Raw genomic sequence first — 14,874 nt, forward strand, 5'->3', positions numbered from 1 at the left:
CTGTATCCTCACTGGGACTACGCCGGCTCTGCTTGGAGTGTGATGGACGGCTGACCAAGTGTGCTTGGAGGAGTCTGGTTGGAGTGTGTGTGGAGTGTGTGTGGAGTGTGTGTGGAGTGTGTGTGGAGTGTGTGTGGAGTGTGTGTGGAGTGTGTGTGGAGTGTGTGTGGAGTGTGTGTGGCGACACTGAAGCCAAGCGGCTTGCCATTGATGCCAAATTTCATTGGAAACCAGAAGAAGACCTCACACACATTTTCAACAAGGTTGCCATGACCCAAAACATGATATAGGATCTCTTTGAAGATAGCAGTATTTAATCGAGCCGAATTTGAACCTACTGCCGCCGTAAAATTGGGCCAATCAGTCTTGTAGTCTATTTGTTTTTAGATCCACCAGAGTGTATCCATGGCAACAAGAAGTGTATAGAATTATAAATTTTTGACTAACTACACGGTAATCCATATTTTCGTCATTTTTTATCAACTTATATGATTTAGACTCCAAAGGAAACTGCAAATTGCTGTCTCTGATCGTGAAATTGCTTCATTAAATATTAAAAGTAATTACGGAAATGATAAATTTCATCAATATTTCCCTTTGAAATCTCGTTTCTATCTGCTTAATGTGCCTTTTACTGATAGACAGGGCTCTTATTTCGTGAAGGTTGACAGGTTGGCCGCCATGAGGTATACGTGGTACAGAATTGCGTTGATTCGTGAAAACACGGAGTAGCTATTTCTGAACATTTTTTAGAATAAAAGATGTATTCTTTGCATAATTTGTGAGGATCCAAGAAAGGGAAATGACTTCGACATCTCTTCAAACCATTGTCACTTGATTGTCCATGAAAGGCCTTTGGGAAGTATCATGAATGTTGTCCTTTCAGAGCCCCCAAGGAAATGCTTGTTTAGGCATGTGTAAGAGACCTTACTGCTGGTGTGTATAGGATCAGACGCCATTGCGTCTGGTGTGGGGTTAGAGCAAGTGATCTTGACGACTAATTGTCCAAGTTCGGTGATCACAGCAAGCACAGTTCCGAGGAACCCCCCCCCCCCCCCCCATCCCCGTAGTTGGATCATGCGAACATTTGCATCATTTGTCAGACTTGTCTGGAAAGGTACCGTCTGTGGAATAACTGACGAAATGAACAACGGCTCATCGAATTCCGATCAATCATGCCTTTCATGTTTCAGACCCACTCAGCAATGCCGTGACACGTCGTTACAGTCGCAATGACAACTTGATTACTGTGATTAATTAGTGTTGATCACTCTGATTGGGTGCGTCCCCTGCGTGGTCTCATCATTCTCGGGGACGCTGGGGTGGGTATCTGTCTGTCACTCAGTCAGAGCATCTCGCCTTCTCGGGACACGATTAAATCAGTCTGGCAGTCGTACTTCTACGTTTAGAGAGGTTATTTTACGGAATTTTTCCGGAATCGACTTTGTTGTGTAGGCGGGATATCAATTTAAAAAATACCATATCGTTCTTGTATCGACTCCTCCTCGCCAACAGAGATCTGGCGAATGTGTCGATATTTGAGCAGTTGATGACCCTGAGCCGTGGTGTGAACTGCGATTGGAGGCACAGCCGCTCTCATCACAATCTTGCCACTTTCTGACTTCTGACTGGTAACTCTGAGTCGTTGTCTTGAAGTTGAAATTTGGATACATTGGAAGCTTCCTGAACACTGCCTCGGAAGTTTAGGAGCGGAGTCTTCTTGAGACAGACCAACCAGGAGTTGTAATTCACGAGTGAGTATAACCATCTTCAAAATACTGCATACACGTGTCGTGGAATGTTGCCTTCTTACCGTCTGATAATATCAGCATGGACTGCGAAAACCCGCATGGTCTCGGCAGGTTTCAAAACCGACTCTTATGTCAGTCAATGACGACACTTTACCTTCTCAGTGAAGAGGCTGGTGATAAGATGAAAGTGGGTAAAATATACAAAATAAGCCACGGTTTTTCCTATTTGATTCCTGACGCATATCATGTCTGTTAAAGTGTTTTTCACATAGATCTGGAAGTCTTTGTCGTCAGAGGGAATATCCGTCTCTCTCTTCCGGTAGTACGCTACTTGTGGCCAGATACTGAATGGTAATGTGTGTTGGCAGAGAGAATATCCTCTTTTCAGGGAGAATGCAGTTCACGGTGCCACCTACTGTGTTCTCTTGTTTCACCAATAAAACAGCTAAAGCTTCGCTAATCATAGTACTTTGGCAGCAAACGATTACTGACGACATGGGACTCTGAAACACGAGGCATAAAACAAAAGAGAATAGTTACTGTGGGACTTGATGATAACAATGACGCGACAGTTACATATCTATTAGTCCGGTAGTTGATGTTGGTGTTGATAAAGACAGAGTCTTTCAAATAACCTGGCCCGTAGCTACATGTAGAGGGGCGGGCGAAGATGAATGTCCTCATAGGCGTCACTAAAATATGTCTTCTTCTTCCATTTTCCATCAGTTGTTACCAAAGGTGGACTTCATCGTTCGTACGGCTTGCCAAAACCTGCCCATTCTCACATGACTGAATAACTTCCAAGGTCTGACCTGTCAAAAAGATATGACCGGTCATGTCGAAAGAACCCGTGCCAAATTAACGACATCCTCAAAGAAATCGTGCACACTTCTCTGAATATTTCATGAAGCAATCAGGGAAATAATTGCTCCTGTTGAGAAGAGATGCAGAAGACTCTTCTGGTGATAATTACCTATGTTTATTGAGTCGATGCTATGAGTTGCAGAGATATTGATTTGCATATATTTATGTGTGCTTTTGACGGTGGTAGGTCAAGCGGATACGTATGCTTCGGGTCTCAAATATAACCATATGAGTAGGCCTATCTGGTAACGAGAAGAAATGCTGGTGAAGAAACAGAAGGACGACAGCATGGAGGGGGCCGGGGACTATTGCTTCGACCTCCTTTAATAATCAAAACGACGCCGTTTGGTTGACAGAACGACCCCCTTCCTGGAATACCCATCCCAATTCATTATTTGGTCTTCCTTGCCCAAAACAACTCAAGATTAAAAAAGATACTTTCCGAGTGGTCATCCAAAGATGGATATCTGGTGATGTCACGAAAAGAATAACATCTCATACACGGATCTTCGTTCCAGGTTAAAGAAACCTCACACGATGCAGATAAGTAGCCGAGCTACTTCACTCGCTGCCACAGTGGAGCGGAGAGGCAGTGAGACGGAATCTTGCTTTGACATGGGCTGTATCCCTCCGCCAAACTACCTCTTTCAAACCACAAAGGGTCAGCGCTGGCAGAAGCTCCAGATGGTTGTGCTCCCGATTCTGCCGCTGACGGCGCTGTTTATACAATCGTCTGTTCGTCTCGGGAGTGCGGCGAAAGAAGCATATCGAGTGCAGAGATGGATAGATGCATTAGATGTGAGTAAATAGAACTTTTGTGCTTGCATTAAATTCAGATAATGTTGGTTGACAAGCGTCGCTTGAAGTGTTTTTCAGACAGATCTGGCCAATGGTTCTTGGTTGACTCTTCACGTAAATAGTAATGTAACACAGCCCGGGGCGGCCGGTGTCATAGTTGACCGGTGTCATAGTTGACCGGCTTGAGTTGCCACCGTGAAAGACCATTGGTTAGGCCTACCCTTAGGATAACCTAGTGTTGTGCAACACCACTATCTTATAGTAAATGTGTTCTGTGGTCACATTCCCGACTTCAACTGAGTGTCTTTGGCCACAACGATATTCAAAACACTTCACCTGGAGTCAAAAATTTGCAAAATTAACTAGTATCGCTAACATTTCTCTGACTTCTCACTGATGCAAGTTGCCCCTGAGCCTCAGGGGTGTCCATGATAGAGAGATTCTACTGTACAGTGTGCTTACAGTGACGAGTTTCCCACTGCGTAATATGTTCAGTAACAAGAAGGGAATCGATATGGAGAAGGAGGGAATAGTTTGCGGCGGAAGGTTTGGGCTCGACGGTGTGGGGAGGAATGTTTCTATGGTTTTAACATACTGAGGAGTCAATAGTTAACTATTTCCAATGCTCGTGTCCCCTCCATTTAGCTCAATGCTCAATACACTATTTGGGTTCAATCGGTTCAGCCAATTATAACCAAGTGTCCAACTACAATTTCAGGACATGCAGGAACTGGGGCTGGTAATCGCCGCTCTCCAAACTGAACGGGAAATCGTGATGGCACATCTGTACTCAAATGAGACGACTCAGTTCACTGCATTGGCTCAGTTCGAGAAAACGGACGCAATATTTGCAGGGACGCAGGTATCGTTGCTATTGCATAACCAGGTGGTTGTCATGTCGGTTGGCTGGTAGAAAACAATGTGTACTTCGCCCACATGTACATCGCTATGTATACCTGGGCAGCAGGTACCTACCAGGCTCTGTTAAACACTAAGATGGCAGCCGGTTCGGATTCGATGATTTGCTATTTCTACCAATCTTGCCAAGAATCAGCTGCTTACAGAAATCTGTCATATTATTTTTCAGTTTTCCGTCCTTCCTGTGAAGAAGAGGAACAACTGTCGCGTGTTCCTCAACCCCGCTCGCCAGGCAGCAGTGGATTACAACGCCAAGAACATCTCCTTCCAAATCTTCACCAAATACGCCAAAGCTATTGCCGTCTTGACCAACTATTACTTTGAGGAGTTTAGTTTTACTCACAACCGCTTGCAGTCGCTCAAGTTGTTGGAACAAGGCATAGAGCGTCTTCAAATTATCCGGACTATTGGCACGAGATATTTCTTAATCGGAACGTTGACGAGAACTGAGATGGTTTCGTTTGTGCGTTCGAACAAAGTGGCATCAGATAGTTTTGTTTCGAGTGTTATTTACGACCAGGCTATTGAAGGTTTCATCAGCAGACGATTCAAAAACTGCTCATGTGACGTCACCGACATGGCACAAGAAATAATAGCCAATCAGAAAATTGCGCCAACGATTAAAACAATGAACCAGTGGTATTTTCAAATGTCTAGACAGATTTCTGCGTACAGTCTAGCAACAATTGACGTCCGTGATTCACTGGTTGCCATTTCTGGAAGTAATCATAATGCCGCCATCTTGCGTTGCATTGCGGAGTTGGTGGTGTTGATTTTGAGCTTGGTTGGATTTCCTGTTTGTTGCTCAATCATGATCCTCATCGTAAACAACGTCATATCGTATGTAACGTATCTTATAGATAGGAAGCAAAGAGCTAAGTTTGAGAAGAGGAAGACGGAAGAACTCCTGCATCAAATGCTTCCGAAATCAGTTGTTATGCAGCTTAAGTTTCACAAAAAGGTAGGCTATCAAGGTATCATATTCAGTTGACATCGTGAAAGGGCATTAGTTAGGCCGACCCTAAGGATAATCTAGTGTTGTGCAACACCACTATCTTTTGGTAAATGTGATCTGGTCACATCCCTGGGTTCAACTAAGTGCCTTTGGTCAAAACTTCTGGTTCCGAATAACTTCCATGGCAGCACACAGGTATGAAACCTTTTCATTTCAGGTCGAGGCAGAAAAGTTCGACTGTGTCACTGTCTTTTTCTCGGACATCAAGAACTTCTCATACGTGAGCACGATCAGCACCCCGATGCAAATGGTGAACCTGCTCAACGCGGTCTACAACCACCTCGACAACATCATTGAACGCTACGACGTCTACAAGGTGAGTGGAGAGCATGGTCGAGACCATCACACCCATCTTCACGGTGTCCGATCAAAGACAAAATTATTTCATTGCGTCCGCGATATCGCTTGTGCATAACTAATTTTGCTTGTCGTATTCGCAGTTATTCTGGCAAATGGAAGGGGTGACGGGTGATGACATAGTATGCTGTTACCCCTGCTGCCTGCCTCAACAACTGCCAAAGTAATCACCACGATTAGATAGCAATTCAAATAAGGACTTCAATAGTATCACCATCTATTCCAGGTGGAGACCATTAACGAAGTTTACATGGTGTGCAGCGGCCTTCCCGTCCGTAACGGCAAAAACCACGTGAAGGAGATAGCCAATCTCTCCCTGAATCTCATGGAGTCAATGGCAGACTTCAAGATACCACACCTGAGACAGGTGGGCCCGGAGCTCCGCGTGGGTATCAATACAGGGCCCTGTGTGGCTGGCATCGTGGGGACCAAGATGCCCCGGTATTGTCTGTTTGGGGACACTGTCAATGTGGCTGCTAGGATGCAGACCAACAGTCTACGTAAGTACAATGAACTATGTACATTGTTGCTTGTGTCTTGTGTCTTGCTACTTCAACGCGTATTCCATTAGCTATTTTGATCAACGTATTCTAATTCCGTTTGCAGCTTTAAAAATCCACATCACCCGCAAAACGGAACGTCTACTGAGTGAGATAGGGGGTTACATCACGGAATACCGGGGCAAGGTGATGATCAAGGGTAAGGGAGAGATGATCACCTATTGGTTGATCGGTAAAGAAGGTCAAGGGTCAAGGGCGGCCAGCATTGTATCTGGTGTAGCATCTGAGCCGGGAAATGGCGGCCCAAGTACTACATCATTCTGACCTCTCAAATCCGCCCTCAGAGTCTGGATGTAGACTCATATAGTAATTAGGTTACCAGATGCTGAACGCAACGGCCATGACGGCACGGGACTGAAGCCATTCAAAATCATCCGCTTTGTGACACGTGACATTGGCAATGACCAATCAGGCCCTCTGTTTCTCCACGGCGTATAACACGAAGGTCAAGTAGACGAACAGTGGCAAAATTGTCTATGATTTATTTTTGACGAGAGTAAAAGATACAAGATACTTTCAGTCTAGTTCTGATCAAGCTTTACAGTTTCGTATGATTATACAATAAAAATATATACATGTATAGTTACATATCTGGTCCTCCTGGTTCTTCTCCATTCTCTGCGTTAACCTTTCACACTGTTCGTTGGTTACTCCAAGCACATACATGTACTTTTAGCAGTTTATTTGGTGGGACTTCTTTTTCGATAAGCCTGTTCATTACATGTATATTATGTCATGTACCACACAAGTAAACCTCTGACTCGATTAATATCAAAACGATGGGTCCATTCTGAAGCCTGTACAAGTACAGTTGATTGTATATGTGTCGCCTTGATAGCACGATTTTCAATCATTCAGGCGTACTTTCCCAAGGAATTCTGCCATTGACATGGCAGAATGAAACCGGAAGTATACACTGAAAGGACATGTGACGTGAATGATATACTTCCAAGCCTCTTGATAGTAAAAGTTCTGAACCGGTTTTGCCCCGGGGTATTTAATCTCCACGAAACTTCCGGTCAACCACTTTCCCACGTTGGTAATGAGAAGGAAGAGCAAGGCTTGTTTTTCCATTGGGCCAACCAGTGCGACGCTGGAGGACTGTTTCATGAAGAACAGCAGACGACACTGGAATATCGTCTGCAGGTTGTCAAGGATACCTGTCAACAAGCTGACGTACAGCAACGTGCGGCTGGGAAAGTCATTGACCTTGATGCGGTTGGCCATGACATTGATCTCAGCCAGGATGCACAAGAAGTTGTAAGCAAAGATGGCACCGCCTGTCAGAAGCAGGATCCAGTCACTCGCCGTTAGGTGGAGCGACTGCGCCTCTTTGGTCATTTTAATCATGAGCCACTTTGCGGTGACTGTCATGATCAAATATAGAACAGGCTTATAGAAAAAAAGTGCCATGAATGTGCTGTCGTCGTTGATGTAGAGGAGACCTTCAAGGACCACGAAGACGCAGGTCAAGATAAGACCAATGTACCACAAGCCCCCACTGCAGGATGAGAGGCAGATGGGAAGACGAATCGACCTATTCTTACCCCCTCCACTTGGCGGCAGCAGAGGCGAACTCTCGAAGAACTCGCCATCTCCGTCCTCGGAATATTGCCGAGGGGACTCCCCTCGAATGTCGACGATCCACAAATCATCCCGAAGACCCTGCGCGGTGTATGTTTGGTCAGAGACAGGCTCCTCCACATGCATACTTTCGATAGAGTCTGTAAATTCACTCCCATTTCTCGAAAGGCGGCAGGTGGCGTTTCCACTTAGGAAAGTATCACCACGGATCCGATCACCGCCAAGCCCCATAACAGGGTAATGAGGTGAGTCGTCACTTTCAGGATCCTCTGTGATTGGGTAATTTCCAACAGACCTCCTGAGCAGATCTTTCTCGACGCTGTGAACGTATCGAATGTTTTTCCAAACGGCAAGGAGGATTGACGTCGCGATCAAGTAGAACTCTGTGTGGAAGGAGTAGAGATACGTCTCCAGCGAGTCCTTTATCTTTTCTACAGCGCACTCACCCATCATGCAGTTTCGTTGACGTGTCGTAAAGTTCCTCCCCGATCGCAGCGTGTCATTGCACTCGATGTGGCGGATCGTATCACTGAACAGATCTTTCGATTCGTAAACAACTGAATACAACCAAGCGGCGAGGTTAACTGCAATGTTGATGAAAAAGACCCATGTGTATCGAACCCCGCCCCCACGATGCACTTGAGTGGCAGCCCAGATGACGAACATTAGTTGTGCTCCCATGTGGATTCCACGTAGAATTAGATAAACCGTACTACCAATGGCCGCTTTGACGCCACAGCCGACTTCCACCAAAACTGGGAGGCAGTTGAAGTTACTGATGGCGGAAATGATGTCAAAGATTGTTGCACCAATCAGAAACACTCCCATCCCTGCGACAGCCAATCGCGAGATACTACGTCTTGGCCACAAACTCGTGACGAACTGGGCAGGTCTCGCATTCACGCAGTAGAAAAAGACATTGCAGACGATCACTGTTGTCATTATGATTGTGAAGAACATATCCAGGGTAAAACTGGTGACGTACTTCGCAGTTTCGGCAATGATCCATCTGGATGCTATGAGAGACAAGGCAAAGGCAAGAAAGACTGTCAGTAGGACGTAGGCCCATGTTTGACTCGGTTTGATATTGCCACGGTTCTGCGACCTTGGAAGAGGCACGTGCCCTGAACTTCCTGCACTGGAGATGCTGTCCGGCATGCTGGTAGAGTCTTCAGTTCTCGAGGAGATTCGACGGTGACAGCTTCCTGGTTTTTGGTTGGCTAATGACCTGAAAGAGATAGGTTTGCAACTAAGCCTCATGACGAAGTTTTACAAAAAATCTCGCTTAACCACGGTGTCCAATCCAAGACATAATAACGCGTTGTCGCTCATGCATAACTAATTTTAAATGTCGTATTTGCAGTTGATCTGGCAAATGGAAGGGGTGACGGGTGATTGCATAATACACTGTTACCCGTGCTGCCTGCCTCAACAACTGCCAAAGTAATCAACACGATTATTTATGTATGAGCACATCGCGTACGAATGAAACAATTTTGTCTCTGATTTGAGACTGCGTTAACACCTTTATTACAAATGTTGACTGTGTATTCCAATGAGATAGTATGACATGTGAATGTGAGCAAAACTTTGAATACAGATTTTGTTTTAAAATTGACTCACCTTCAGTTAAACACGTTTTAAAATATCACTCTGCCAGGGAACGTCGCTCGCCCTGTGACTGCGATCATTGTCAGCCTCATGCCGACTTATCGGCGGTGAATAGGCCAATCAGTCCTAAAGTCTCCTCCAGTGGATCAGCATGGGTCAGCCTCTAATGATGCCAGTTCATGCCACAGCAAGGCCTATCGAGGGCGTGCGGAAACGCACCCGGAAGGTACTTGAGTTTAGTTGCATCTACATTTTCCGCACAGCCATGTGACTCCGTCAAGAGTGCGTTAGCAACTCGTCGTGTTTTTATGAAGTCCGAAATCGTGTTGTCAGGTGGGAAAACCCAGTGTTGACGTTGATATGTCAACAGCATTACATCCTGACTCTCATGCGTTTGCGTCACTACTATCGGGATCCACATAGGTGAGTGATTTAGCGATCTCAAAACATTGCGGGGCAAGATGCAGAAATAAGGTACATGATTGCATACATCTAACAGGAGAATGCGTCCGATCTGGCTCTGTGGTAGCCCTTGTGAAACGAACTGGCAGAGATAACTCCTGTCCTGAGAACCTCAATGACTTTTTTGCTTCTGTCAGTTTGGGCTTTCGAGCCACCTGAAAGTTGTTTCATAGGCGTGATAAGCTTTCATTGATAAACATTATCACTGTAATCTATGAGCTTTATTACATCGCTACTGTCATATACGTCCAAATAAGAAGTTTGGACTCGTTATTTCGATATTTCACCTGTGTAAACGATGCAAAATGGGTCATAATTTTAAAAAGGCCTAGCAGCTGTTTATACATGTCCATCATTCTGCAAATGCATCAATAGTATATACTAGAAGCAAGTCTGTGGTACCAATACAGTATCAGGCCGGGTCATAGGAAATTGTCATCGACAGCTTTTCATGAACAATATTGGGAAAGCTAATACGATCCTCAAATCTGGTCGACAATTCATATCATATTTAGCAAATATGTCGCCATTTAAACACCTGTTAGGTAACTCCACCGCGCCATGTGCGCGTCACAAACTTGGATTACGAAAGCCGAAGACTAATGTGAGAGGATTGTTTCACCAACAGCGAGCGGACTGCCACATCAGTTTCAAACGCTTCCGCGCCATGGCTGCGATATTGCTTGGATGGATGTTCCGTCTTCTTCGATACAATGAGGTGAAATACACGTTGCTCGGGTTATTCATTGGACTGTCTGTGTGGTACTTGGGAGCTGGTGCGGCATTCCACCGGACCATATGGTTCAGGTAAGTATGTACTACAAGGTGAAAGTCTGTCCTGGATGTATATCAGAAAGGTCCTGTGACAACTTGGCCTGTACGACACTCTAGCTCGTTCACGATTGTTTACCAATACAAACGTCAGTTCTTGTCCTTTTAGGTGGAATTCTGAAACGTTCAGATTATATGTGACTATTTTATTTGACACGCAGTATCATACGGCCCCACTTCTCAGCTGACGCAAAGCGTATATGTCGTCGGATGCATGAAGAATGGTACTGAATACATTTAAATCACTTGCGTTTACATTTACGGATATCAACATTAAATACGCTGTTTACCATCTGATGCGAATGCATTATATGTACTTATCATTGTTATGTACTTAATGACCTCCTAATGATATAAACCAACCACCAGGAACAAGGATTCCATCACACGCTGGTCCATACAGAACTAGATCTTGGAACCAGATACCACAATCTGCCAGAATACAGAACGGCCGGAAACTTTGGGGGGGGGGCATTTTTTATTAGTTCAGCTGCCCTGTCACTGAAGGCAGGTGAACTCAGCCTTCAGAGGCAGCGAAAATAACACCAATCCTAGAGACCAAGATGACACTCTTACCAACAATCGGCAATTAGTGGCCACCCATGTGGCGTTACGCAGAGATGCCGCGTGCAAGCGTTTATGGTTACTGGGTATCGATTATTAGTATGAATAATGTGGTCACTGATGGGACATTCGACAGATTGTTAGATAAGAGGCGATTAACCCTCTCAAGAGAGCATGATTACGAATACATGGATTTACTGGCCCAGAGATGTAAAAATGGATGAAGATTTCCGATTTGTCTGAATCTTCTTCGATGTAGACTATTAGAAGCGTGCTTGCAATACATGCTTCCCGAAACTGGTGGCTTGTATTGGAACTAACCTTTCCCCCTTGTCCGTCATCAAAGGCATTCAAGTGTGTTGGTCAACCATGACTATATCCTTTTGTCCCTACACCATAAGGCCTAGTTTCCCCTTATGACATCACTATTTCGGGCACTCAGCGCCCCATTTCTGGAAAGGTGTATAGGTTTAGGGACTCCTGAAAGTTGGTGCCCAGTACATGTGGTAGTTCACCTTTCTACCCGTACCGCCAGCGGTGCCATAGTGTATGTTAGTTATGCCACCCAGGCTCAGTGCTTTGTGTCACTCATCTCCCGTATTGGCGGAACTTTTTGTGATGGCAAGGGGGGGGGGGTCTATATCGGTTATGTTAGCAATCGAGCTATTGCTATCGTGTCTGTGTTGCACGAAAATCACAACCAGGGACAACCACCATGAGTGAGTTATACTTCGACGGTAGACGAAACAAAAATGCCATTCAATTGAGTTGTCATTCCTCCGACAGGGTGCAGCACTTAGTCGTCATTTGTGTTTACAGGTTGTGACATTGTCCTAACTTTTACCCAGAACTGTCATGTGGTTGTGACCACTGTACAAGCACCATTTGGTAACCATGCAGAATAGTCATTAGGTATGAAACAGGGTATATTCGCTGGTTATGGTGTCCACAACCTATTCGATTGTATCAACTGTGCAAACTTCAGATACTAACAGCAACTATCCACAGTCAAAGGGTTCAAGATCGTCTTGGGCATGTTACTGGCATTAGCATACTTATTTCTTTTTCACTGTATGGATTTCTTTTTTTTATTTCAGGGCAAATGGACTCCATCACCGAGTGCTCCGAAACAGCGGAAGCGGATGCCACTGCACCATCAAAGACCGGAAACAAAACATCTACTTCCTGAAGGTCCACAAATCAGGTTCCACCACCTTGGCCAGTATTTTCGTTCGCCACGCCAAGAAGCACAAACTTATTCTGGGCAAGACAACCAGGCGTGTGACGGGCTGGATCGGATGGCCTTCTCCAATGATGCCAAAGCATCTATGGAAGGCGTCCATAGTTGATAAAAAACTGACTTTAGGTGGGCCGCTTATAAACGTCATCGCTATGCATTCCATCTACAACAGGGATACGGTTAAATCCGTCATGCCCGCGGATACCGCGTCCATTGGTATTCTCCGGAGCCCGTTCTCCCACTTCCAGTCCTTGTTTGACTATTATCAGTTCAATATCGCCAAACAGGTCAAACTCGAGAAGTTCGATGCCATGAAAGAGTATTTAGAAAACCCAGAAAAATATGAGAAGCCGTTTTTTAGCAAAAAGTGGGTCCGCAATTTTCAATTCACGGAGTTCGGTTACGCGGATAAAGACGTCACCAATGTCGCGGCCATCAGTTCGTACATCAAATATTTAGACAATAATTTTCTGACTGTGGCGATCCTTGAACACTTAGATGAATCGTTGATACTGTTGCGCCGGTTGCTTTGTTGGAAGATAGAAGACATTATTGTTCTGCATATGAACAAAAATAACCATAAAGTCCACGCGGTGAAAAAGGGTACAGAAATGTACGGTTACCTTAGACGTCTGCACGAACAATGGAGCACGGCAGACTATATGTTGTATGATCATTTTAATCAAACTTTATGGCAGCAAATCAAACTCCAAGGCTCGACTTTTTATTCGGAGTTGAGGTTTTATCGACTTTTGATGAAAGATATCAAGCGCTTTTGCCAGGGCGCGGGAGGAGATCCGTATAGAGTGAGTCGTGCGATCGGGGACTCGGAGATAACCGTCTCGAATTCTGATTGGACAGACGAGTTCAGAATCACCAGAGCAACGTGTACCAAGTTAAGCAAGCGGCTTTATGCTAATGTGGATTTATTTGTTAACAAAATACCTTGAATCTGAGCACAATTTGTCCCTTGACCTTTGATACAATCATGACATTTATAAGCCGTCCAATAAAAATACATGTAGATAAATACTGCTTTTTCGAGACTGTAATTCCGATGGACCAGAAGAGGATGTCACCACGAGCATGACTTTTGTCCAGAGAGTTTCGATGTTCTCTCACCAACAAAGAGGGGAAATGTCAGGTTATGATTCAAATTTGTATCAGAAATAAAACGCATTTTTATATGTGTGTGTGGTTTGCCCATGCTGTTTTCTCTATTTTGACGATATTCAAAATTCCCTGGATGTGCCATCCCACGACAGAGTCTGTCGTGTTCCATAACAGGGTGTAACAGAGGGTGATATGAATAAAGAGTAGTAAATGTTTTTATCTAAAACTCCATGTACATTTACACTTGGCCTTTCTGTACAAAATTGAAGTAAAAGCATTTGCTAGCCTTTATTCATATCACCCCTTGTCTGGACTAGATGTGACATGATCCAGGTTGTCTTTTCTCCAGGATTCTAGTTTTGTCTAGCTGTCCATCTGACTGAGGAGAGCAGGAGATCAAAGTCACCCTTAATTACATAAAGAGACTACTCTGGACCAGACATTTAGGACAGTTATACCAGGTTCTGGTCAGTTTACACGAAAGTCCTTCCTCCCTAGCTCCCCTGTTGTGTTCATACCAGGATCTGGGTCATTCCCGCCCTGTAGCTCCCCTGCCGTGGACCAGCGGTACTACAAGAAACGAACAGACGACGTACCCATGGGAGCAATGCGGGCCGAATTTGGGTGGTATATAAACAACTTGACTGCATATGTATAGTAAGATAAGCCGCATGATTAAACCAGGTTCATACTTGCTTAGACATGATGAATGACGGATCTGCGGTAGTTGGTTTGGGGTTCCAGCTGTAAATCGTCCCCCGCCCTAAAAACGGGCGATATTTTTGATTTTATTCAAAGTATAGTTCCAATTTCTTAGCTCAGGGGGCAGCACATGACAGTGACGACAAATGAAGACTCGACAAAACGTTTTATCATACTGGTTGAGTTAATGATATCAGTATAAGTTTGCAGTCATTTCATCCATTATCATGCTAGTGTAGTGTGTCACGACAACCTCCCATCTAGTCACTAAACCGGTAAGCAGGAGAGACATAAGGAGTTTCATCGTAAACCATGCCAACAAACCCGTTCACAGGTATCAAGTCATGTTAAAACACCAGACTAAAACATAAATGGGTCATTAGGCTAATGGATCAACGTTGTTATGAAATGGAAAGCGCCCGTCTGTCTGAGCTATCATCTCACTATGCTCGTGAAGACAGGTACAACCTGGCCGTCTCTTCTATACTGCAGATACCAAGGCCC

The 14,874-nt window shown here is 44.7% G+C and overlaps 3 protein-coding genes across 4 annotated transcripts; 2 read left to right on the forward strand and 1 right to left on the reverse strand.

The window, feature by feature from the left end:
* Window positions 1–1,733: 1,733 nt before the first annotated feature.
* On the forward strand, window positions 1,734–6,679 carry LOC135496781 (soluble guanylate cyclase gcy-36-like). Its single transcript, XM_064786293.1, has 7 exons — window positions 1,734–1,754; window positions 3,134–3,413; window positions 4,132–4,275; window positions 4,501–5,292; window positions 5,504–5,662; window positions 5,930–6,203; window positions 6,310–6,679. The coding sequence occupies exons 2-7, from the start codon at window positions 3,153–3,155 to the stop codon at window positions 6,525–6,527; spliced, it is 1,848 nt and encodes a 615-aa protein (XP_064642363.1). The 5' UTR covers window positions 1,734–1,754; window positions 3,134–3,152; the 3' UTR covers window positions 6,528–6,679.
* A 176-nt stretch (window positions 6,680–6,855) lies between these two features.
* On the reverse strand, window positions 6,856–9,678 carry LOC135496780 (uncharacterized). Its single transcript, XM_064786292.1, has 2 exons — window positions 9,471–9,678; window positions 6,856–9,075 (listed from the first exon to the last, which is right to left on the reverse strand). The coding sequence occupies exon 2, from the start codon at window positions 9,003–9,005 to the stop codon at window positions 7,110–7,112; it is 1,896 nt and encodes a 631-aa protein (XP_064642362.1). The 5' UTR covers window positions 9,006–9,075; window positions 9,471–9,678; the 3' UTR covers window positions 6,856–7,109.
* Window positions 9,679–9,793: 115 nt separating this feature from the next.
* On the forward strand, window positions 9,794–13,718 carry LOC135497022 (galactose-3-O-sulfotransferase 4-like). 2 transcript variants are annotated; one of them, XM_064786667.1, is made up of 3 exons: window positions 9,794–9,881; window positions 10,549–10,727; window positions 12,413–13,718. In XM_064786667.1, exons 2-3 carry the CDS (start codon window positions 10,588–10,590, stop codon window positions 13,503–13,505), a joined length of 1,233 nt encoding a protein of 410 aa, XP_064642737.1. In that variant the 5' UTR covers window positions 9,794–9,881; window positions 10,549–10,587; the 3' UTR covers window positions 13,506–13,718. The 2 variants fall into 2 exon arrangements, with proteins under 2 accessions (XP_064642737.1, XP_064642736.1); XM_064786666.1 differs by lacking the exon at window positions 9,794–9,881 and having other exon boundaries at window positions 10,390–10,727.
* Window positions 13,719–14,874: the final 1,156 nt, after the last annotated feature.

The sequence above is a fragment of the Lineus longissimus genome, chromosome 12 (assembly GCF_910592395.1).
Source record: "Lineus longissimus chromosome 12, tnLinLong1.2, whole genome shotgun sequence".
Lineage (NCBI taxonomy): Eukaryota > Metazoa > Nemertea > Pilidiophora > Heteronemertea > Lineidae > Lineus > Lineus longissimus.

What these genes read in the sequence shown, in the direction of transcription:
- LOC135496780 (XM_064786292.1), bottom strand. Translation starts at nt 9,005, where the DNA reads ATGCCGGACAGCATCTCCAGTGCAGGAAGTTCAGGGCACGTGCCTCTT.
- LOC135497022 (XM_064786666.1), top strand. Translation starts at nt 10,441, where the DNA reads ATGTCGCCATTTAAACACCTGTTAGGTAACTCCACCGCGCCATGTGCG. An exon ending in CACCGGACCATATGGTTCAG is followed by an intron (nt 10,728 to 12,412) that starts GTAAGTATGTAC and finishes TTTTTATTTCAG; the next exon opens with GGCAAATGGACTCCATCACC.
- LOC135496781 (XM_064786293.1), top strand. Translation starts at nt 3,153, where the DNA reads ATGCAGATAAGTAGCCGAGCTACTTCACTCGCTGCCACAGTGGAGCGG. An exon ending in CAATATTTGCAGGGACGCAG is followed by an intron (nt 4,276 to 4,500) that starts GTATCGTTGCTA and finishes ATTATTTTTCAG; the next exon opens with TTTTCCGTCCTTCCTGTGAA. An exon ending in AACGCTACGACGTCTACAAG is followed by an intron (nt 5,663 to 5,929) that starts GTGAGTGGAGAG and finishes CATCTATTCCAG; the next exon opens with GTGGAGACCATTAACGAAGT.